This window comes from Crocodylus porosus, unplaced genomic scaffold (assembly GCF_001723895.1).
Source record: "Crocodylus porosus isolate Cpor-Errol unplaced genomic scaffold, CroPor_comp1, whole genome shotgun sequence".
NCBI classification, from domain to species: Eukaryota; Metazoa; Chordata; order Crocodylia; family Crocodylidae; genus Crocodylus; species Crocodylus porosus.
The window spans coordinates 67,802,358-67,820,520 of record NW_017728931.1 but is presented as its reverse complement, the minus strand read 5'-3'; the positions used below and the strand labels follow the sequence as shown (position 1 = coordinate 67,820,520).

The following is an 18,163-nucleotide window of genomic DNA, read 5'->3' as shown; positions in this document are numbered from 1 at the left end:
TAACACTGTAAATATATTAATAAAACAGCAATCAGTTGGGCAATGTCTGTTTCTCTCTTTAGACAGATAGATAGATAGATAGAGAGTCTTTTAATTTAATTGTGGAGGAACATGGGGGTATTTTACAAAGTGACTTTAGGATTTTTATTTATTTATTTATTTTTAAATCAGGGATTTTTCAGTTTTCCAATAGGGAACACCAGAATTCCTGCTACAGAGGCCAGTGGCAGGACCCTGCCTGCTCAGAGCTGGCACCTTGGATTCAACTGAAGATAGCTGACTTCGAGGCCAGTTGGGGCCAGGAGAACATGCTTTGGCAGTTCAAAACAGGCCACCACACCAGAACACCTTTCAGGCTACCCAGATGCCAGGCAGGGGCACACACGGCAGTAGTGCTGCACAGAGGCCAACCCTGCAGCCACAGCACACTGGCAGCTGGCCCAGAGGGGCAGATGCCTCTACTGACTGTGCAGTCCCCATCCAGGTCTGGCAGGTGCAAAGCAGGTCACAGCCAGGCACCATCACCCACTGCCAGACTGCTGCAGTGAGGAAAGGGTGCAGGGAACTCTCAGGGCTGCTTCAGCAGTTCAGCTGGCACAAGGGGTAGTGTCCCCAGGTACTAACTGGCTGGGTCCAAGAAGCTCCTGAAAGTGAGTAGCCCTGAGCTACCTGCCAGGGCAGCTTTTTGTACTGCTGGGGCCAGGACAGGGCAGCTTTTTATACTGCTGGGGCCAGGACAGGCTCTAGCTCCCCCTGGCTGCAGATCTGGGAGAAGCCAGGCAGGGTTATTTTCCCCCAAGTGGCACAATTTGCTCCACACCAAAGTGCATGTCTGAACACGTGTGCGGAGGCAAAAAGCCCTGGCTCAAATTTGTACTGCTTCTATTTAAGCTGCTGCAAGTGCACAAGCTTGCATGTGTAGACATGCCCAGGGAATCAGTTGACTTCAGCTTGTCCCCAACTCATTCCAATGACCTTGTATTCATTTTTGCTTTGATATAGACCCAGGCCACTAGTCTATTTGTAAAGCTTCTAGTTTATTCTAAACTGAGAAAATGTGTACCATTTTCATATGATGCACATCACCATCTGCACCCCCCTTTACAGAATTCTACATCTTCCCATGAAGTAATGGATTCCTTTGGAAAAGAGAAAGCAGCAGCTTAGCTTTATCACTGGTAAGCTGATAAGTAAATGATCATGTTTGGTTTTCACTGCTATTTATATTAGCTTATAAATAGTATTAACCACTCGTTGATCAGTAAGCAGAATCTGATCATTTCCTTTGGTAAATGAGCCATGAAAATGAATTGTCAAAGTAGTGCCTTGCACACTGTTTTGAATACAATTACTTTCATGGGGGAAATCAGCACTATATAGAAATATGGTTATATTGGCCCTGGAAAAGTTTGGCAAAAGCAAATTAAGGCTTGTCCTGCAACTTATTCCACATGGGTAAAGGGATCTTTCAACAAAGAACAAATTGCAGACTCAACGCCTGAGGGCAGAGCCCTTCAATCTTTGACTCCCTAGAAAAAGTTAATTTAAGGATTCAATTCCATGGAGGTCACTGGACTCTTAAAGCTGGAAAGAGTAGATACATCTATAGCGATCAGAAAATTGTATTTACTCAACTGATGATAATATTTTGAAAATGCCGTTTTTATCCCTGCACAAAAAAATATTTTTCCCCTCACATTTAATACAACCCTTTTGCCAGTCTTTTCCCCTTTTATTAAAAAAATAAAAAGGTAGCAGAATAAATATAGTATCCCTGTCATGAAAGATGATTACATTTTTTCCACTATAGTGATCTGTAACTCAATAAATTTAAGAAGGCATAAACAGAAGTATAAAGGTGGAGAGAACACAGACAGCAAGGAAATCAGATTCCCAATTTTGAAACTAAAAACTAGACATGAATCTAACTAGTATAACTAATTCATAGCAAAATTTCACACCTTAGAAAGAAGACAACTTTTTTCTAATGCTATTCTAATATTAGTAATATAACTGATTGCTGAACATATGAAACTGGTGTGGATTTCAATACTGTTTTTGTACCTTAGCATTAAACAAGTTGGTATCTCACCTTTGTATTTAAGATAACTAAGCACCAAAGACTAGGTCTTTCAATCATCTAGAGTCCAGATGTATGCCAAGAACTTAAAGTATTCCTGTAGATAGCTTAAAATGCAATGAAGTGAATTCCTCTAGCATAAATGAGCCTGTCTAAGCCCAGTTAAATGCGTCCTTAGTTCTGATGTAAACAATTTTCAACAATAAAAATCAGTAGACACCAAATCTCTATTTTGCATGGGTAACTAGGAAGAACCCAATGACCGATCTGTTGAAATAAGGAACATTTCAAACGTATGCCAAAGAACACCCTGTAAAAAGTTATCATACAATCAATGGACTGGAAGGGACCTGGAAAAATCAAGTCCGGTCCCCTGCCACAGGCAGGAGGTTAAGTCAAAAACCCTGGGGTGCTTTCTTTTCTTCATGGCTAGGGACAGACATTACACACAAACCAGTTTAAGCAATGAGAAACTGGTTTAAACCTCTAACGGAACAGAAGTTCAGTGCACATAAACCCATTTCAAAATGGCCAAAACTGGTTTGAGATAAATCTGGTTGAATGTAGTATCTGATTTCAACTGATTTGGCTCAAACCGGTTTATGCAATATCTGTTCCAGACCCCTTGCTGGTTTAAACCAGACACCCCCAACATCCCAGCATGCTCTCTGGGCTGGGCTCTCTGCTTCAGCCCAGACTTGGCTGCCAGTGAGGGTAGGAGGGAAAACTAACCCTCCTCCTTGCCCCCCTCTGCCTCAGGGGCCATGGTGCCCCGCTGCTGCAGCGGCAAGGCAGGAACACTCAGCAGACCCAGCTTAGGTCCCTGCCAGTGGGACAGGGAGGGGGGAATTAAACCCTCTCTGGCCAGTTCAGCCCAGATTGGCCATGCCCCCCCAGCACACTTTCCTGCAACCAAGGGCGTGCTCTAGTACCCCCCAGCTCCTGGCCTGAGCAACTACCGGCATGTGCCCACATTTCTCTCTGGACTGAGGCATGTCTGCCCTGTTACAAACTGGTTCAACCTAGGCAGGTTAGACTAACCTGCAAAGCTCCATTCATTTCAGGCTCTGGCTTTGACTGTCTGTCCCTAGCCCACACAGCACCAGAATTTCAGTGTCATTAGTAGTTAGTTTTATTACTTAACGTAATTATTGAAGGAACTTGTTCTTGAAAGTGAAGACCTCACATTTTGATTTGAACACGGCTGGCCCTAAGTTCATTTCTTCTCTATACGCTCACCTAACAAAACCGCCACGTAAAATATTAGAACCATGTGCCCATTTTACCTTTTTTCCTTCTGAGCAAGTTAACATTTAAAGCTAATAGTGGAGAACACTGTGATGTGAGCCTTCAGATGTCTGAAACATTCTCAATGAAGCATGTGAAAATGAAAACAGCCAGCTGTGGTTTCACCCTTGTATGTGCGGATACACATAAGAGAGTGATTAACAGAACTGAGCCAGACCGGGAACAAGGAACTCCCACATCCCAGTCACACCTCTCTTACTGCCAAGCCTTTTTATATTTTGCACAACTTCACAAACATTGCCTAGTTACACATTTAACTATCACCACCAAATTTTAAGAGCAGGAAAGTGAAGGTCAGCCTGCTTGTCAACTGTCCAAAGTCACAAACCAAATCACCTTCATTACCATGACTTCAATACGTCTCCTGATCCCTTGCCCATCCTTTATATAAGCAAAAAAAAAATATTCAAAAAAGGGTCTAGTGATTTGGGTCACTTAACTGGAAACATTCTAACAGGAATTAGGTTCAAAGCACCTTTTACCTTTCCCCCTTTAAATGGAATACCTGTAAAACTGAAACCTTTCAAAGATTACAGGTCTGAATTCCTCTCGGCCACAACTTTTACATCTCTCATACAAAAAAAGTGGAAAATTCATTAGTTGTGCTACAAATGCCAGCGATTCTGACATTTCACAGGTTGTATTGGACGTTACTGCTTCTGTTTGTCAATTTTTGTGACAAATTTCACTCAACTTTTGATAGTCATTGCTGAAAAAGAATGACATGGAACTGGAACACCAGGATAAATAAAGCCAGATATGAGCTGGGCAAGCAGAAAGGAAGAGTAATACATTATTTATCCATATTATGGCTACTTCCTCACTTGAGACTTACATTGAACTGTAGGTTTTAAAATACAGATGCTCCGAAAGAGCATGGCTTGGCCTTAATTGAGCAAGCAATAAGCTGAGATGTCTATTTTGCTGCAAAGCTAGTCTATTGGCTAATGTCTTTTTCTAAAACCTGTTTGGTTCACCTGTTGCATCATGCCTAACACTACAATGGGGACTTGAAATTTTATTAGGGTTCCTAGAAACCACATAATAATAGTAAGAATAGTTAAAAACAATTCAGTCAAGTCATCTGGACTTGGAAAAAGTCTTGCTTTCCAATTTTAGTTCTAACTAATTAGGTTTGTAGTCTCGGAGAGATCACTTAACTTCTTGCCTCCGTTTCCAGAAAATACCACCATTAAATCAATATTTACCTATTTACCATTCAAAGAATTTGCAAGAATTAATTACTGTGGGTGCATCTACATGTGCGCTTTACTGTGCAACAGACTAATTTACTAAGCAGTGTCACGGTCTGTACATGTACAGCAATTGGGCCTGCGTAGACTAATTGACAGCACCGTCAGATATTCCCATCAGACACAGGTACTATCCAGTGACAGAGTAAATTACTGTGCTTAAGCGCATATGTAGACAGTGACGTTGGAATTAATTTACCCTGGAACAAACTGCACCAGTGTTTATTCAGTTGCATATTGCACATGTAGACATGCTCTGTTTGTACAGGATTTATGATTTTGATGTTTGCAAATCTAATGTTCAGAAACTATAAAACACCTACATATATTTTGTAAACTATTATTACTCAACATGTAGATCTGATACAAACAAAGTAAGAGTTCGAGCAAAATAGTGTTTGTCAAATGGGCATTATGTGCAGTACTATATGCTACAAGCTTCTATCAGATACCAGAGAGAAAGGACTGGGAAAGCAGAAGAGAAAGGGCGAATAGAAGGAAAGGGCAGGTGGGAGGGGTGGGAGGGCAGGGGGAGAGAAAAAAATTAAGAACTTTACAATACTGCTTCGGTCACTGGACAGGGCACAGCATGATTGCAGTGACACAAATGCTACTTTCTGCATGATCTATGATGTGGAATTAAGAGTCCACAGCAGTATAAATAAAAAAAGAAACATCACCCAAAAGGTTGATAATCACTGGTACAATATAAACCAGTCCACGTCAGGGGTTGACAGCCTTTTAGAGCAGCAGAGTATGTTTGAGACTCAGGTGCTGCTAGTCACCCACCCATGACCAAAAACTCCTGCTGCTCAGATTACCTCCCTGCTCTGTGATCCACTCTGTTGACAAAAAACCATGGCAAATGCCAACAGGGAGTGATAAATTCAGCGAGGGAACAGGGCAGAAAGCTTTAAGTTATCACTTGAATGTGGCCCCCTTTAAATTGGTTCCTTCTCCCCACAGAACCACACATTCACAAGCCAGAGTCAACCTCTTTGTTGGGCTGGATCCTGCCTGTAGGCCATAGGTTGCCAGCCCTGATCTAAGTACACGTGTGCAGAAAGTTCTATGGGTTTTAGCACTATGATTAGCACTGACTTTTACAGGGACCAGAAAACAAAAAATCCATCCCACCAGTGAAAAAAATCTAATGCCCTTACTGAAATTAGTATGGGTCGAATTCTATTTTACCTTTACAGGCCTAAGTGGCACTTACATAGCCAGTGAAGTGCCACTTCTGGCAGCAATGAGGCTTTTAGATTCTGTTTCCACCTGCGGCCAAATAGGCTCATCCAGGTACATGCAAAACTGTCAGAAGTGAGGCTGAGAAGGAAGAGGGTAGCACTCTATTTTTCAGACAGACAGGTTTGTGGTTAGGGCACCTACCCAGGGAAAGGATTTGAATATGCATCTGCATACTAACAGCACCACCCACCAGGCCATGACCTAGGCATCATCCAGAGCACTGCTTCTCAACTTTTTAAGTACCCCCTAACTTCTGGGCATTTTAATAAGTACCCCAGCACTCAATTTTCCAGGGGATTTTATATTTACAGACTAACACATCCTATATTGTAGAAGGGTGGCGTATATAAGGCTGTGATACGAGAGATGTCTGATGTGGTGTGGATAGGGTTGCCACCTTTTACACCAAGGGTACACAACTCAAGTATGTACCTGGGCTAGAGATGATGTTGCCCAAAGCTAGGAGCAGCAAAGCATGGCATGCCAAATTATTACTGGGGGATTTAAAGCACTGCGAGAGAGTGTGTTGGGGTACCCACATACCCCCTGCCTGGTTCTCCCATACCCCCAGGGGTACACGTACCACAGATTGAGAAACTATGATCCAGAGCATGCTCTAGTCTCCTCTTGAAGTAAGCTCATAAGACAGTTAATAAGAGAACATACATGGGGCCAGGAGGAAAAAAAAGCCAGCACAAGTGGTGACTGAGCCAACTGCCCTGGAAGAGAGAACCTGCTCATAAAGACAGAAATTCTCTCACTGCTTTTTACCTACTATATTCAATTAGATTCAAGTTGCAGAAAACCTGTCGAAGACACAAAACCAGGGTTTTCCCACTCTCTAGCCAGGTCCATAATCACTAGGCTAGTGGGGTAAAAGGGAGGAGGCTGCTCAGTCATAAAATTTTTCCAAATAATAAATTGGGACACGTGCACAGAGTTACACATAACTCTGCACGCCTATGATGCCTTGTAGACTATGTGGCCATAAAACATCATTTTGGGAAGCACAAGGTGAGCATAACAACACAGCTGCTGTTTATTACATATAAATCTAATATTTGATTTATTTTTACAATTTAGCTCGTTTTTAATTGTAAGCTACCATGAGTCTTTTCTGGGGGAGGCATCATATAAATAAATAAAGTGACTAAAACTGCCCTGATGTTGTTATGTGCCACTTACGCACATAAAGGTAAATAGGATTGGGTTCTATATTTAATGCATAGGATCACATGTGTTGCCATATACATGTAACGTATTCGATCTCTTTTTCCTGTCCATACATGTGAAGTCATTATTTACCAACAGGAATTGTCTTTTACTGAAAACATTTTTCTTCATTTGAAGTGTATTTTCTCAGCCTGAAAGGACAGGATATTAGTGTTTCATATTAGCTCCAAGTTAACTTAAGTATTGCTCTTTCTCCAGATGGTGTAGTATTACACGCAAGTCTATTAGTCATTTCATTTACTGCAGAGGAATGAAATTGCTGTCTGCCCTCTTAGAGTAGTAGAATATTAACTCTTTAGAAATAAGGTTAGTGTTTTACCAGATAAATACCTCTTCCTGAAAGTGAAGTGAGCATATATGTACAGAGATTACTCAAAACGTTTGCCACCACATCTATCCTCGGGACAAAGCGAAAAGCTGTACCACTAAATAAATTATACTATATGAGTTTAGGGGGCTTTCTTTGGTACTGGAACACTATAACTTGCACTTAGTTGTAGGCAAAAAATAAATCAAAAAACCGTACCACTCCAGGACTCTGAACATTTTTCCATTTCTAGAAGTGAACTTGAACTTCCTCTTTAGTGCTACATCTTCTCTACCTGACCACACACCAATTTCCAGATGTATTGGACAGGTGGTAGGAAAACGGCATACAGTAGGGCCCTGTCACACATTCATTTGCAAGAGCTGCAAATCACTGGAATACCGTTAGGAAATAACCCTCACCTGAAAAAAAATTACTTTGCAGTGCCAGAAGCTCACATGATAAAATGACTGAATATGGGATTGCTTGCATTTTAACTGCCCTCAGTGACTGCCTATACACATGCTCAGGGATGGGAGAGGCAATTTTAGAACAGTTCCCAGAGCCACTCTAATTAAAATGGCTCAATGTCACATGTATTAAGCCCCACAGCATTTCAAAACGGCCACAAAATGCTTTATCTAAAGCTCATTCGACACTGAGGCGACACTGGAGCCTTCTAATTGGAATGTGGAGCAGAATCAATTAATCAAGTATTAAGTTGAACATGTGACACCACCCATAGGCTGGTGACCACATCCACATCCAGATGTGCAGGGGCATACACCTGCAGTAAAACAAATAATAATGGCATAAGTTTGTGCCTCTAGTTTGTGCTGCAGTGTGTGCTTCTGCGCATGCACTTTGTTGCAGGACACTGTGTCCCCCTTTTGGCAAACTGCTCTTGCCCAGCTCACCTCGACTCCCGGTGTGCTGGAGCAGCTGGGGCACAAATGACAGAGTGACGCTCTCGCTGACAACCAAAGTGTCTCCCTGAAGGACCAAGCCTCCATTTGTTCTAGCGCACACTATCCAACTGCTTTTTGCTAGCAAGTTTGGTCTCTGTGCTGCAAATCTGCAGCATGGGGCATGTTTTAAGGTTTCATGGAAGCAGTTTGTAGTGCCACAAATCACACACGCCTGCATGTGGGAACACAGCCTCTGAGGGTGAAGTTACATGTCAGCTCATACTAAAGGCACTTGAAATGCAAGCATGTGCACTCTCAAGCTTGTCAACTTGTGTTATACCACTTTGGGCAAAGGTTAACTCTGGGCTATGCTACCTAGTTCATGTTAAGGTAACTTCAGTCTGCTCCATAGAGATAAAACAAGCAAACTGTAATCTTCAACCATCCCAGGATGCACTGCTTCCAGCCCTCTGCCCCCACCCCCTCCACCCAGAGTAGGAAAAGAACCCATGTCCTAGCTCCTAGCCATATAAAAATTTAGGATTAGTATCAAAGAGGTATGGCTTAGACAAAATCTTCAGCTTAAATCACTCATCAACCATAGTCTTGCTGAATGCAGAACCACTCCAAGTAGGGCGAGTGGTTGGCCCCTTTCCATTTCCACATCTGAGCCCATCAGTGAGCTAATCAGGGATCAAGGCAAAGATAAAATTAGCTTTGCCTGCATAATCAATCATATGGATGCAGGGCTGAGAATGAGTCATGGAAGTGGAAGAGATCATAAGGGGAGAACAACAGTAATAAATATTAATATGTATAACTAAAACCAGATTTGCAATAATAACACTTGATCATTATACATCATGCCTGCTTGTGTGCTGTACATAAAGCATGCAAATAATCATGGTAAATGTACCACTGTAATGATAGGAGTTGTGCTAGCTGTTTCAAAAATGTTTTGCTTCTGCTATTTGAGCTTAGCAAGCCTAAAACTGCAAAGGTGAGGGTGAATAACTGCTGACACCTGCACCTCTTAACTTTCCCCTTTCCTGGCCTAAGCACAAACAACTCAGTGGAACCGGGCAAACTACTGAAGTCAAAATAAACTAGGATAGGGTGCATGAAAAAAATCCAGGTTCTGGATTCACCAAAGAAGAATTAGATTTAAAAGGAGAGAATCTTTGTTTTATGACTGAGATAATTACAGAAGGCCAGGATAGTGAGCAGCAAACGGTCTAGCATTTTAGTACAAGATGGGCATTTGTACACATTGTGGGACAAAAACATGTGTATAAATGCCCTTTGAGCCTAGCAGGATAGGCCCAGCATTGCAGGGAGAGTTACGGGAGTGAGAGACCACTGAAACACATGAATGCAAGTTTCAAAAGCACCTAAGGCTATGTTCATGCCATTAGTGGCAGCGTGTGCCAGTAAGGATGCCCTTGAGCATGCCCTGCCCATCCATTCCCATAGGTTTCAAACACAGAAATGTCCCAGTGAGGTTAATGTAAGGGCCTCCTCCCACAGTTCAGTGGGAGCGGTCCCAAGAGATCTTAAGAAAAACAACCAGGGATGTCCCCAAAGTGGCCTCACTGACTCATTCTCAGGTTTAAACATATGAACAGGAACGGGCAAAGTGGAGCATGCTCCAGGGCACCCTGGACAGGTTAAGTGATTCATGAGCTTAAGATCCATATTTAAAATGGAGGGACAGATTAAAAAGTATTTCAATAAGGAGTTGTTTTGAAAAATGCCAGGAGTTGCCCATTATCTTTATTTCAGGGGTGTAGGTTGTAGCCGTGTTGGTCTAAGGGCATAGGCAGACAAGGTAAATAATCAGATTTACCCAAAGAACCTTGTCTGCCTATCATCTTTAAGCAGCTAATTATCTTTAAAAATCTGGCCCCTAGGCAACATGGAGCCTTAGTCCCGGGAAAAATAAAAAAATTAAATAAATGAGGCTAAGTTCCTGCATGACTTAGTTTTGTTAAACGTTGGTAATTTCTGAACAGGGAGATGTTTTGCTTCTGCAAACTTTGTTAGGTCGATGCTATACATTATCCATAAAGAGTTAGAATATTCCCTGCCACACGCATATAATCTAGCTCCTCACAGCATTGCATTTCAGTACCCGCAAAGTCAGCATCTTTAAAAGAGTTGCCCGCAAATAAATCTTTTGGGTTCAACCATGCCATTTAGGCTTGACTTTGCAGTTTTGCTCCTGCAATGAGGGGAGGAAAAGTGTCTGCTGCTTTACTTTTTTTACAAAGTGCATCAAACTTTCTTTGCGCGGTTCCAGCCAGGACATGCGCAAGGCACAGCTCTGCCATCTTTGAGGCGTCTTGTGCCAGAGAGGGCAAATGGAACAAGTGCTCATGTGTTCCAAGAACAATAATTACTCCCAACTGCTACACAGGAAACCCGAGCAGAGCAGACGGCTCCTTTTAACCTCCCCACAAACAGAGCAGAGAGCATGCAGGCACATTTGAGCCCAGGGATTTCCCAAGAAAGTATAATAGGGACAGCTTTTGGTGACAATTACCGTAGTTCCTCTGCAGCCAGAATAATGCTGAAAGGGGATTTATGAGGCAGCTAAACCAGAAGCTCTGAACAGGATTCATTTCAGTAGCCCAAGAGAAGGGAACAGACTGTACCTCTCTTTATCCAAGGCAGCTGCTTCAGGAGAGGCTTTATGGTCCTGAAGTAGTCTCATGCCCCATACACACCTCAGTGGCACAGGAGGCAGGTTCCTTCTTAGTTTAACACTCATCCAGAGATTTCTGCAGACTACAGATTCTTTTTTTAACTGTAAATTTAATCTCTGGAATATAAAAAGGTCAATACCATAGCAAGGGGAGGGCAAGCAGGGCAACTGCCCTGGGTGCTTAAGCAAAGGGGAGCCAAAAGGTGAGCTGCAAGTCAATATCTTGTTATAAATATTTCCAAAAAATGTGGCCGAAGTGGCCGATAATTGCGCCAACAAATGCCGTGTGCATGTGCGTGACCACAGCATGCACACGGCCAGCCCAGCAGCTTGGAGAGCAGCGTCCAGCTGGTGAATCTGTTGTGGGGGAGGCGGTGGGGAAAGGGAAGGGGCATGTAGGGGGGCAGATCAAGGCCCCCCAGTGAGGGAAGAGTGGGGCTGAGACTGGGGCAGGCTCTACCCAGCTGGGGTGGGGTGCAGGACGGAGCCATAAGCAGCTTGTCTAGGAGCCACAGGGAAGGGGAGGTGGTTCCCACCATTGCATGCACCCCCGGGGTAAGCATGGGGGTGTCTGCGCCCTGCACAGTGTAAGGGTAGACTGCCACTGCGGGCTTGCCCCAGGCACCAAGCTTCCTTGCTATGGCACTGTAAATGGTCTTTTTATTACATGGATGCATGTATCTAGCACAAAATAAGACTATAATTCTTGACTGATGCCTCTAGGCAATGCTCCAGTACTTACTCCCAACCACCACCAAAACAGAAAGGGAATTACTACCTACACTAAATCACCACTAAAATGAGAAGCTCTGTACTCCAAGCACAAAAGTCCTACTTCTTCAGCTGAATTCTGGTTCTTGTATTGATCGCCTTTTGTCTCCTCACCTGACTGCTCAGCTTCACCTTTCCTTTATCTATGACATACTAATTCTCCTCCTCACTTGCCAACTCTGCAGAGTTAAAAGGTGAAATGCTAAATAGAAAAAAAGTCCTCAATGAACAATTATTTGCACTTATAGAACAATTTTGGTTTGCAAAAAAAACTGTACGGAGAATAAGTCACACAACAATACAGCGAGGTAGAACAATAGATAGGCAAACTAAGGCACAGCCAACCAATAATGTGCCAGAAGTCCCAATCTGCTGCTATAACCCCCAGACTACCTTCACTTAGAAAGTTAAGTAAGCTTTATTGGGGACAAATTTTGAAATAAGCTTGCAAAAAAGGTAACTGCAGTAAGAAAGCAAATATCTGGAGGCCATGACATTATACTTGAGTTACAAGATCCATTTATCACCTCTGGGAACAGACCTTAAAAATCTCAATCACAAATTTTATACCAAAAGCAAAAACAGTCACTTAACTTCTGGGATTTGGGAATGGAATAAAAGTAGACTCGAGGAAAAAAAAATTGCATATTTAGTTGTTTGTCTCTTTGCTTAATTTACATGACTCTGACATCCCTTCATTCCCGCCACCATAAAATACTGCTTCTCTTTGCTGCTCACAAGGTATTTTGGAATGAATGGTCCAATTACAGGGATAACACAGAAAAAGAGACTTCCTCACCATTCAGAAGTCCCTTGCAACTTTTGATTTGCTTTAAAAAAAATTTCATACTGACCTTCCTTCTACCTAGAACTTCCCAGCAACAGACTTGGTTAGACTGATGCAATTAGTGCAAAGGATACGTTTCAAGTCTCCAAGAGGGAAACAAAACTTATGGTTGAATGGAAAGGAAGCATAATTCTGGCGTTAGTTGTAACCAGCTTGATGGCAATGCAACGTAGTTGTTTAAATAGTAGGAAAAGCTTGTTTCAGGTCACTTTAATCTGATGTTCAAGATAGCGCATCAGCATTGCTGGAAGTCCTAAGCATAGGCTCGCTTAAGCATTATAAAAGTGCACTTGCAAATACTGGGGTGGTTTAGATCAAGTTCCCAAACAATCCCCATCTAATAGAACAAATGGGGGTGGGGCGGGGAATTCATCCCTAAGCTACACTTTGTGGGGGGAAGGAACCACAAACACAACAAGTGGGGGCCCAATCCTGTTCTCTATAAAAACAAGTCATCCCAAATAAAATCGAAAGGGCAATAGCAGGATCATATAAAAGGGGGGGGGCAGAAAAGCCAAACACAAACAGATCCTTGTGCCTTCTATAATCAGCGTCTAGCTCTAAAGCAGTATTAGACTTCCTGAGCCACCGCAAAGTCCCAGAAGGGCTAAAACACCAGCTCAACTCCAAGGAAACTTCCCCGTACCATACCAGCACTTAAAAATAATCGCATAATTTCATACCAGGCCGTTTTCGCTCCCTTCGCAGCGCATGCAGAAGCAAGTAGGAGGACGGGAGGGGAGAGGATGCACCCCCCGAAAGGCGACTCCGCTTTTCCACCCCAACTTTGCGCAGCCACCCCCCCGAAACGCCCGCGCCGCCCGGAGCGCGGGGGGCGCTAGCCAAGCCGGCAGGCTCCAAAACTTCGGGCACCGGGTACAGCTTCCGCCAAAAATATGCCGCGGGAGGGGGGAATCAAGCCCGGAGACCCACCGCTGCTTCGGCCGAAGAACTGGAGCGGGAGAAAGTCCAGTGCACCAGCACGGGGGGGTCTCTATCCGGGGGCAGCCTTCAGGCAGCTGCAGAGGGCAGCGGAGGCGCTGGTGCAAACCCTCCCTCCAGCTCATCCAGGTCGGGAAGTTTCAAAGGGCGGGGGGAACAAGTTTCAAACTGTTCCCCAGCAAACAGGGGGCATGAGCACCCGCCGGCCCCTCCTCCGCTGTACCTGGCCGGGTGCCGGGCTTTCAGCACGCTCCTGCCGAAGGGAGCCATGGTCGCCCCCGGGCCGGAGCCGCACCACGCAGGGCCCCGGCTCCTGCCACCTCCTTGCTAGTCCCGGAGCGTAGCGCGGCGCTGGAAGTTGTGCAATTTACAGCTAACTTGGAGCGGCGGCGGCGGCACCTTTGGAGCCCTGCCCAGCCGCAGGCTTGAAAGGAGGCGTTTATGAGCAGGAAAAGCGCGGGGGGGCTCTTACTGGGCTATTGTGATGCGAAGTTATTTGCAGAACTTGCTAAACTTTCAGCCCTTTCCAACCTCCCCCCCCGCCCCAAGGCAGCAGCTCCCTCCCGCAGCGCAGCCAGAAGGATTAAGGCTTGCGCTCGGGTCAAGTGGCTCAGCTCAGACATCGGCCTTGCTGAAGGGCAAAAGCAGTCAGGGCTCGTGGACGGTGATGGGATCTTTCCTTAGACCAGCAAGCGTCTCTCTTTTATTAGACCGACAAGATTTTTGCAAACAAAAAAACACAAACCCTTTAATTGCAAGTTTACACCCTTCATTAGGCATGGGAGGAAAGACTGTAAAAGCTCTCCTGGGTAGAAATGCAAGTTCATATTTCAGAGGATTTCACAGAGGCATGAGTGCCGTGTGCCCCCAAGGGTGCGGGTGGGCACAGCGAGCTCCCACAGGCGGGAGTGTGGTGGTGGCGGCAAGCGGGGAGCTCCCATGGGTGGCTGCAGCACTGTGGGTGGCAAGCGCCGACGGGTGGTCAGCAACTACCTGCAGACCGCCCGCAGGCACTGCCACTAGTGTCATTTGTGCCTTTTTGCAGGGGGCACACCACCACGCTCAGGGGGTGAATGTGCAATGCACAGAGGGGTCAATAGATGGAAAAACCCTCTGGACAGCAGTTCTTAGGTGGTAATCCCAGCTCTGGTGAGACTGTGATGATGCATTTGCTGAAGGGCAGGCACCCAAGGACCTGCCTTTGCAGGGGCAGAGGAGCACACTTCGTCCTCTGCTCAGCCTGGACTTGGAAGTACCATTGGATCATAATAGATGAGGGTTGGGAGGGACCTCAGGGGTCATCTAGGATAGTGTTCATCAACCCAAATGTGGATGGCAAGAATATATGAAAGGGTCATGAACAAATGTTAAAAATGGATCCAAAAAAAAAATGCAAGGAGGAGGAACTGCTGACACGTGCACCTCTTAACTTCTCCTCCTGGCCTAAGCACAAACAACTCGGTGAAACTGGGCAGACTATTAGAGTCATAATAAGGTAGGATAGGGTGCCTGAAAGAAATTCAGGGTTGCATTTCAGTTTTCCCTAAAGAACCTTGTCAGCCTATGTCCTTAGACCAACATGGCCACACAGAGCCATCCCTAGGGGCATGTGGGGCCCTGGACATATCAGCCTGTGCAGGGCCGGGGGGCAGGTGGAAAGTGGACAGATTGCAGAGTGTGGGACAGAGAGGGGGGCGAGCAGCTGGACGGCAGAGCCAGTGGCTGCAGTGAAGCCTGTACGGCACTGTCCATACAGCCCCCCAAAGCAAGGATGGAGATTCCACCTCCTTGCTAGGTAACCAGTGTTTCACTGCCCTCCTAGCAAGAATGTTTTTCCTAATATCCAACTTAGTAGCTAGTTCTCTGTTTCCCTATCTGTGACCCGGTGTGACACTCTCTCTCTAAAGGCCTCCATTTCAATGTGCTAAGCACCCTTGGGGGCTGGATATGGCTGGAGATGGAGCCTGCTGAGAAGCAGGCTCTGAAAATGGCCCCTTAACATAGGGAACATGGGGGAGAGATATGGAGATATAATCTCCAGGAATTAGATAGAAAAAATCACCAGGTGCTGAGAGTTACCCAGGAGATAAATGAAAGGGTACTCATTGAAATAAATATTAAATGTTGAATCCAATTTAGGAACCAAAACTTGTGGAATAAGTGACATCTTTTATTAGATCAAATAAGATATTTGCAAACAAATTATTTTACAACCTGTATTCCTGAACCCGATATAAAGAGTAGTCCAATGGGTTCTTAAAATGTCATAGTAATGTGCCTTCTTGATGTAAAGTCCAGGCACCATAATCCATAACTAATATACACCAGCACCCAGGCACATTGGCATCGATTCAAACAGAATCGGTTCAAACAGAGTTGGCAACCCTAGGGAGAGACCGGAATCAGCCAGGACACACTGTCCATGTCAGGGGGGGATACCATGATAAGCAGGTCTTCCTAGGGCCAGGCCTGCCTATAGGCAGATTGCCTCCTCTGAGTTTCCCAAACGTGGGAAACTTGACCGCACAATTTTGTGGTAATGGGGAACCACATTTGTGCTTTCCCCTTGGCTTGCTCCTTCAGCCTTTTGGCTAACAGCAAGCTTGACCAGGGGACATCTGAATCCAGTGCCTTTGGGCTTGGGGCCTGCATGTAGGATGCCCTCCATGGTTGGGGGGGAGGGGTGTCTGAAGTCCCAGACTGATGGGTCTGGGAGGGAGAAGACATGCCTAGTGGTAGTCACACAGACTTGAAGGATTGAGTTCAGGTCAGTCAATTTAGAATTTGGAACCAATTTGGCCTTAAACCAAAATAATAATTAAAAAAGTGTGGCTTTTCAGCTAGCTTCTACAAAAGGGGGAAGCAAGCTGACAGCAAAGTTCCTGTTTTCTCCAAAACCTCAGGCCCTAAGGATTCAAAAAGGTTCAGTAATAAACTGGAAAGCGGAAACATTCTTGGTGAGCTCAGTGGAACTGGATGAGGATCACAGAGCGGAAAAGAACATAAGGAAGGAGCTAATGTTTGAAGGTACTGGTCTGGGGCAAGATAAGCCCTTGGGCCTTCCCCTTTGCCTTTATGCGGTCATTTAGAAAAAAGGTATAAAACAGTTTTTGATACGGACCCATGTGACTATGCAAAGCTGCAGGGCAGTGCTGAACTGAGACTCTTGAATGATTAAATGGGAGGGGTGGCAGTCTGATCAGGGGCCCTATTCTGATCCGAAAATAAAATATCCCCCCTCCCACAGTCCAGCCAGACACCTCAGCCTGCAGCTCACAGAGCTCGTCATCATTCCATGGGTTACCTATTACTGCCAGCTCTGGGAATACCCCACATACTTTCAGATCACTCCCATGCCTCTAAACTCCCTCAGCTGTGACTACAAAGAGAGGGACTGGAGCCACTTACAACTTGTTTGGGCGATTAAACTGGAAAAAAAAAATACAAGTAGGGAAGAAACAACTTTAAAATTCCTCAGACTGCTGCCAAAGGAGATTTCTGGAAGCACAACTTGCCGTGAGCATTATGGACATGATCCTAAGCACATTGAAATCAAAGGGAGTCTTCCCATAGACTTTGGATCAGGCCTTACCTGCTGTAAGAGGGGATTTCCTCACACTTAAAAGGTGGTAAATAATTTCCAGTCCTCTGAGAGGTCTTTTGACAGAGAACCCTCTCCACTTTTCAGACTAAAATTTCTCGGCGTACAAGAGGCATTTTATTTATGTGAAAGACATAAAATTGAATTGCATTATCTCCTGAATATTGCAACAGCCAGTATTATATTATTATTCACTTACTTTTCTCCTCATTACAAAGATAAATGGGAATTGGCAAGTGTATGCAGCTGCTCCCACACTTTTAAATTAATTAACTACCATCTTCCAATATTAATTGATTGTAACTAATTAAGCACAGTAGTGCTAATGGGTCCTTTCTTACCTGCAAATGCCAGATAAACTTAATAAAATGGAAGGTTTTTGGGAACTGAATCCTACAAATAAATTACAAAGCAGATTTAAAAAAATACATTCTGCAAGGTCAAGATATATACATTATTCATCAGGGGATGCTTTCTTTTCATGTATTTATGCCATAGGATTTTGAAAGATTGACCACAATATCTTCACATTTTCATCAAAGTTTGATTAAAAAATAAATCTTACCCTGTGAACATTATCTGAAGTGAAATTGAAAGTGAAATTTAATTTTCAAGAGGAGACTACACAGTCACCTTGCTGGGGTCACCTGACTCCCAGTTATCTTTCCTGCTTGGTGCAGGGAGCTGGACCCGATGATCTTCCAAGGTCCCTTCCACCCTTACAATCTATGAATCAATCTATGAAAGTGATTGGCACAGCTTACCTTAGAGAGAAGTAAGTAAGGACATATTATCCATATTACAAAATAATGAAAGAAATGGATTATTTGCATAACACATGAATAAAGAATATTCAATGATACTGGAAGGAAACAAATTAAATCGGATTAAAGGACACGCCTTTTTACATAATGCACAGTTAACCCATGGGGGGACAGTTACCAGATGTCACCTGAAGCAA

The 18,163-nt window shown here is 44.2% G+C and overlaps 1 protein-coding gene across 1 annotated transcript in view; it reads right to left on the bottom strand.

Annotated features, from left to right (window-relative positions):
- The window catches only part of RASSF9 (Ras association domain family member 9), a 35,051-nt gene extending 21,005 nt beyond the window's left edge, over positions 1 to 14,046 (bottom strand). Inside the window, exon 1 of the mRNA XM_019543127.1 lies at positions 13,825 to 14,046. Coding sequence (XP_019398672.1) covers positions 13,825 to 13,871 — 47 coding nt within the window. The 5' untranslated portion in view covers positions 13,872 to 14,046. The remainder of the gene's footprint in view (positions 1 to 13,824) is intronic.
- Positions 14,047 to 18,163: the final 4,117 nt, after the last annotated feature.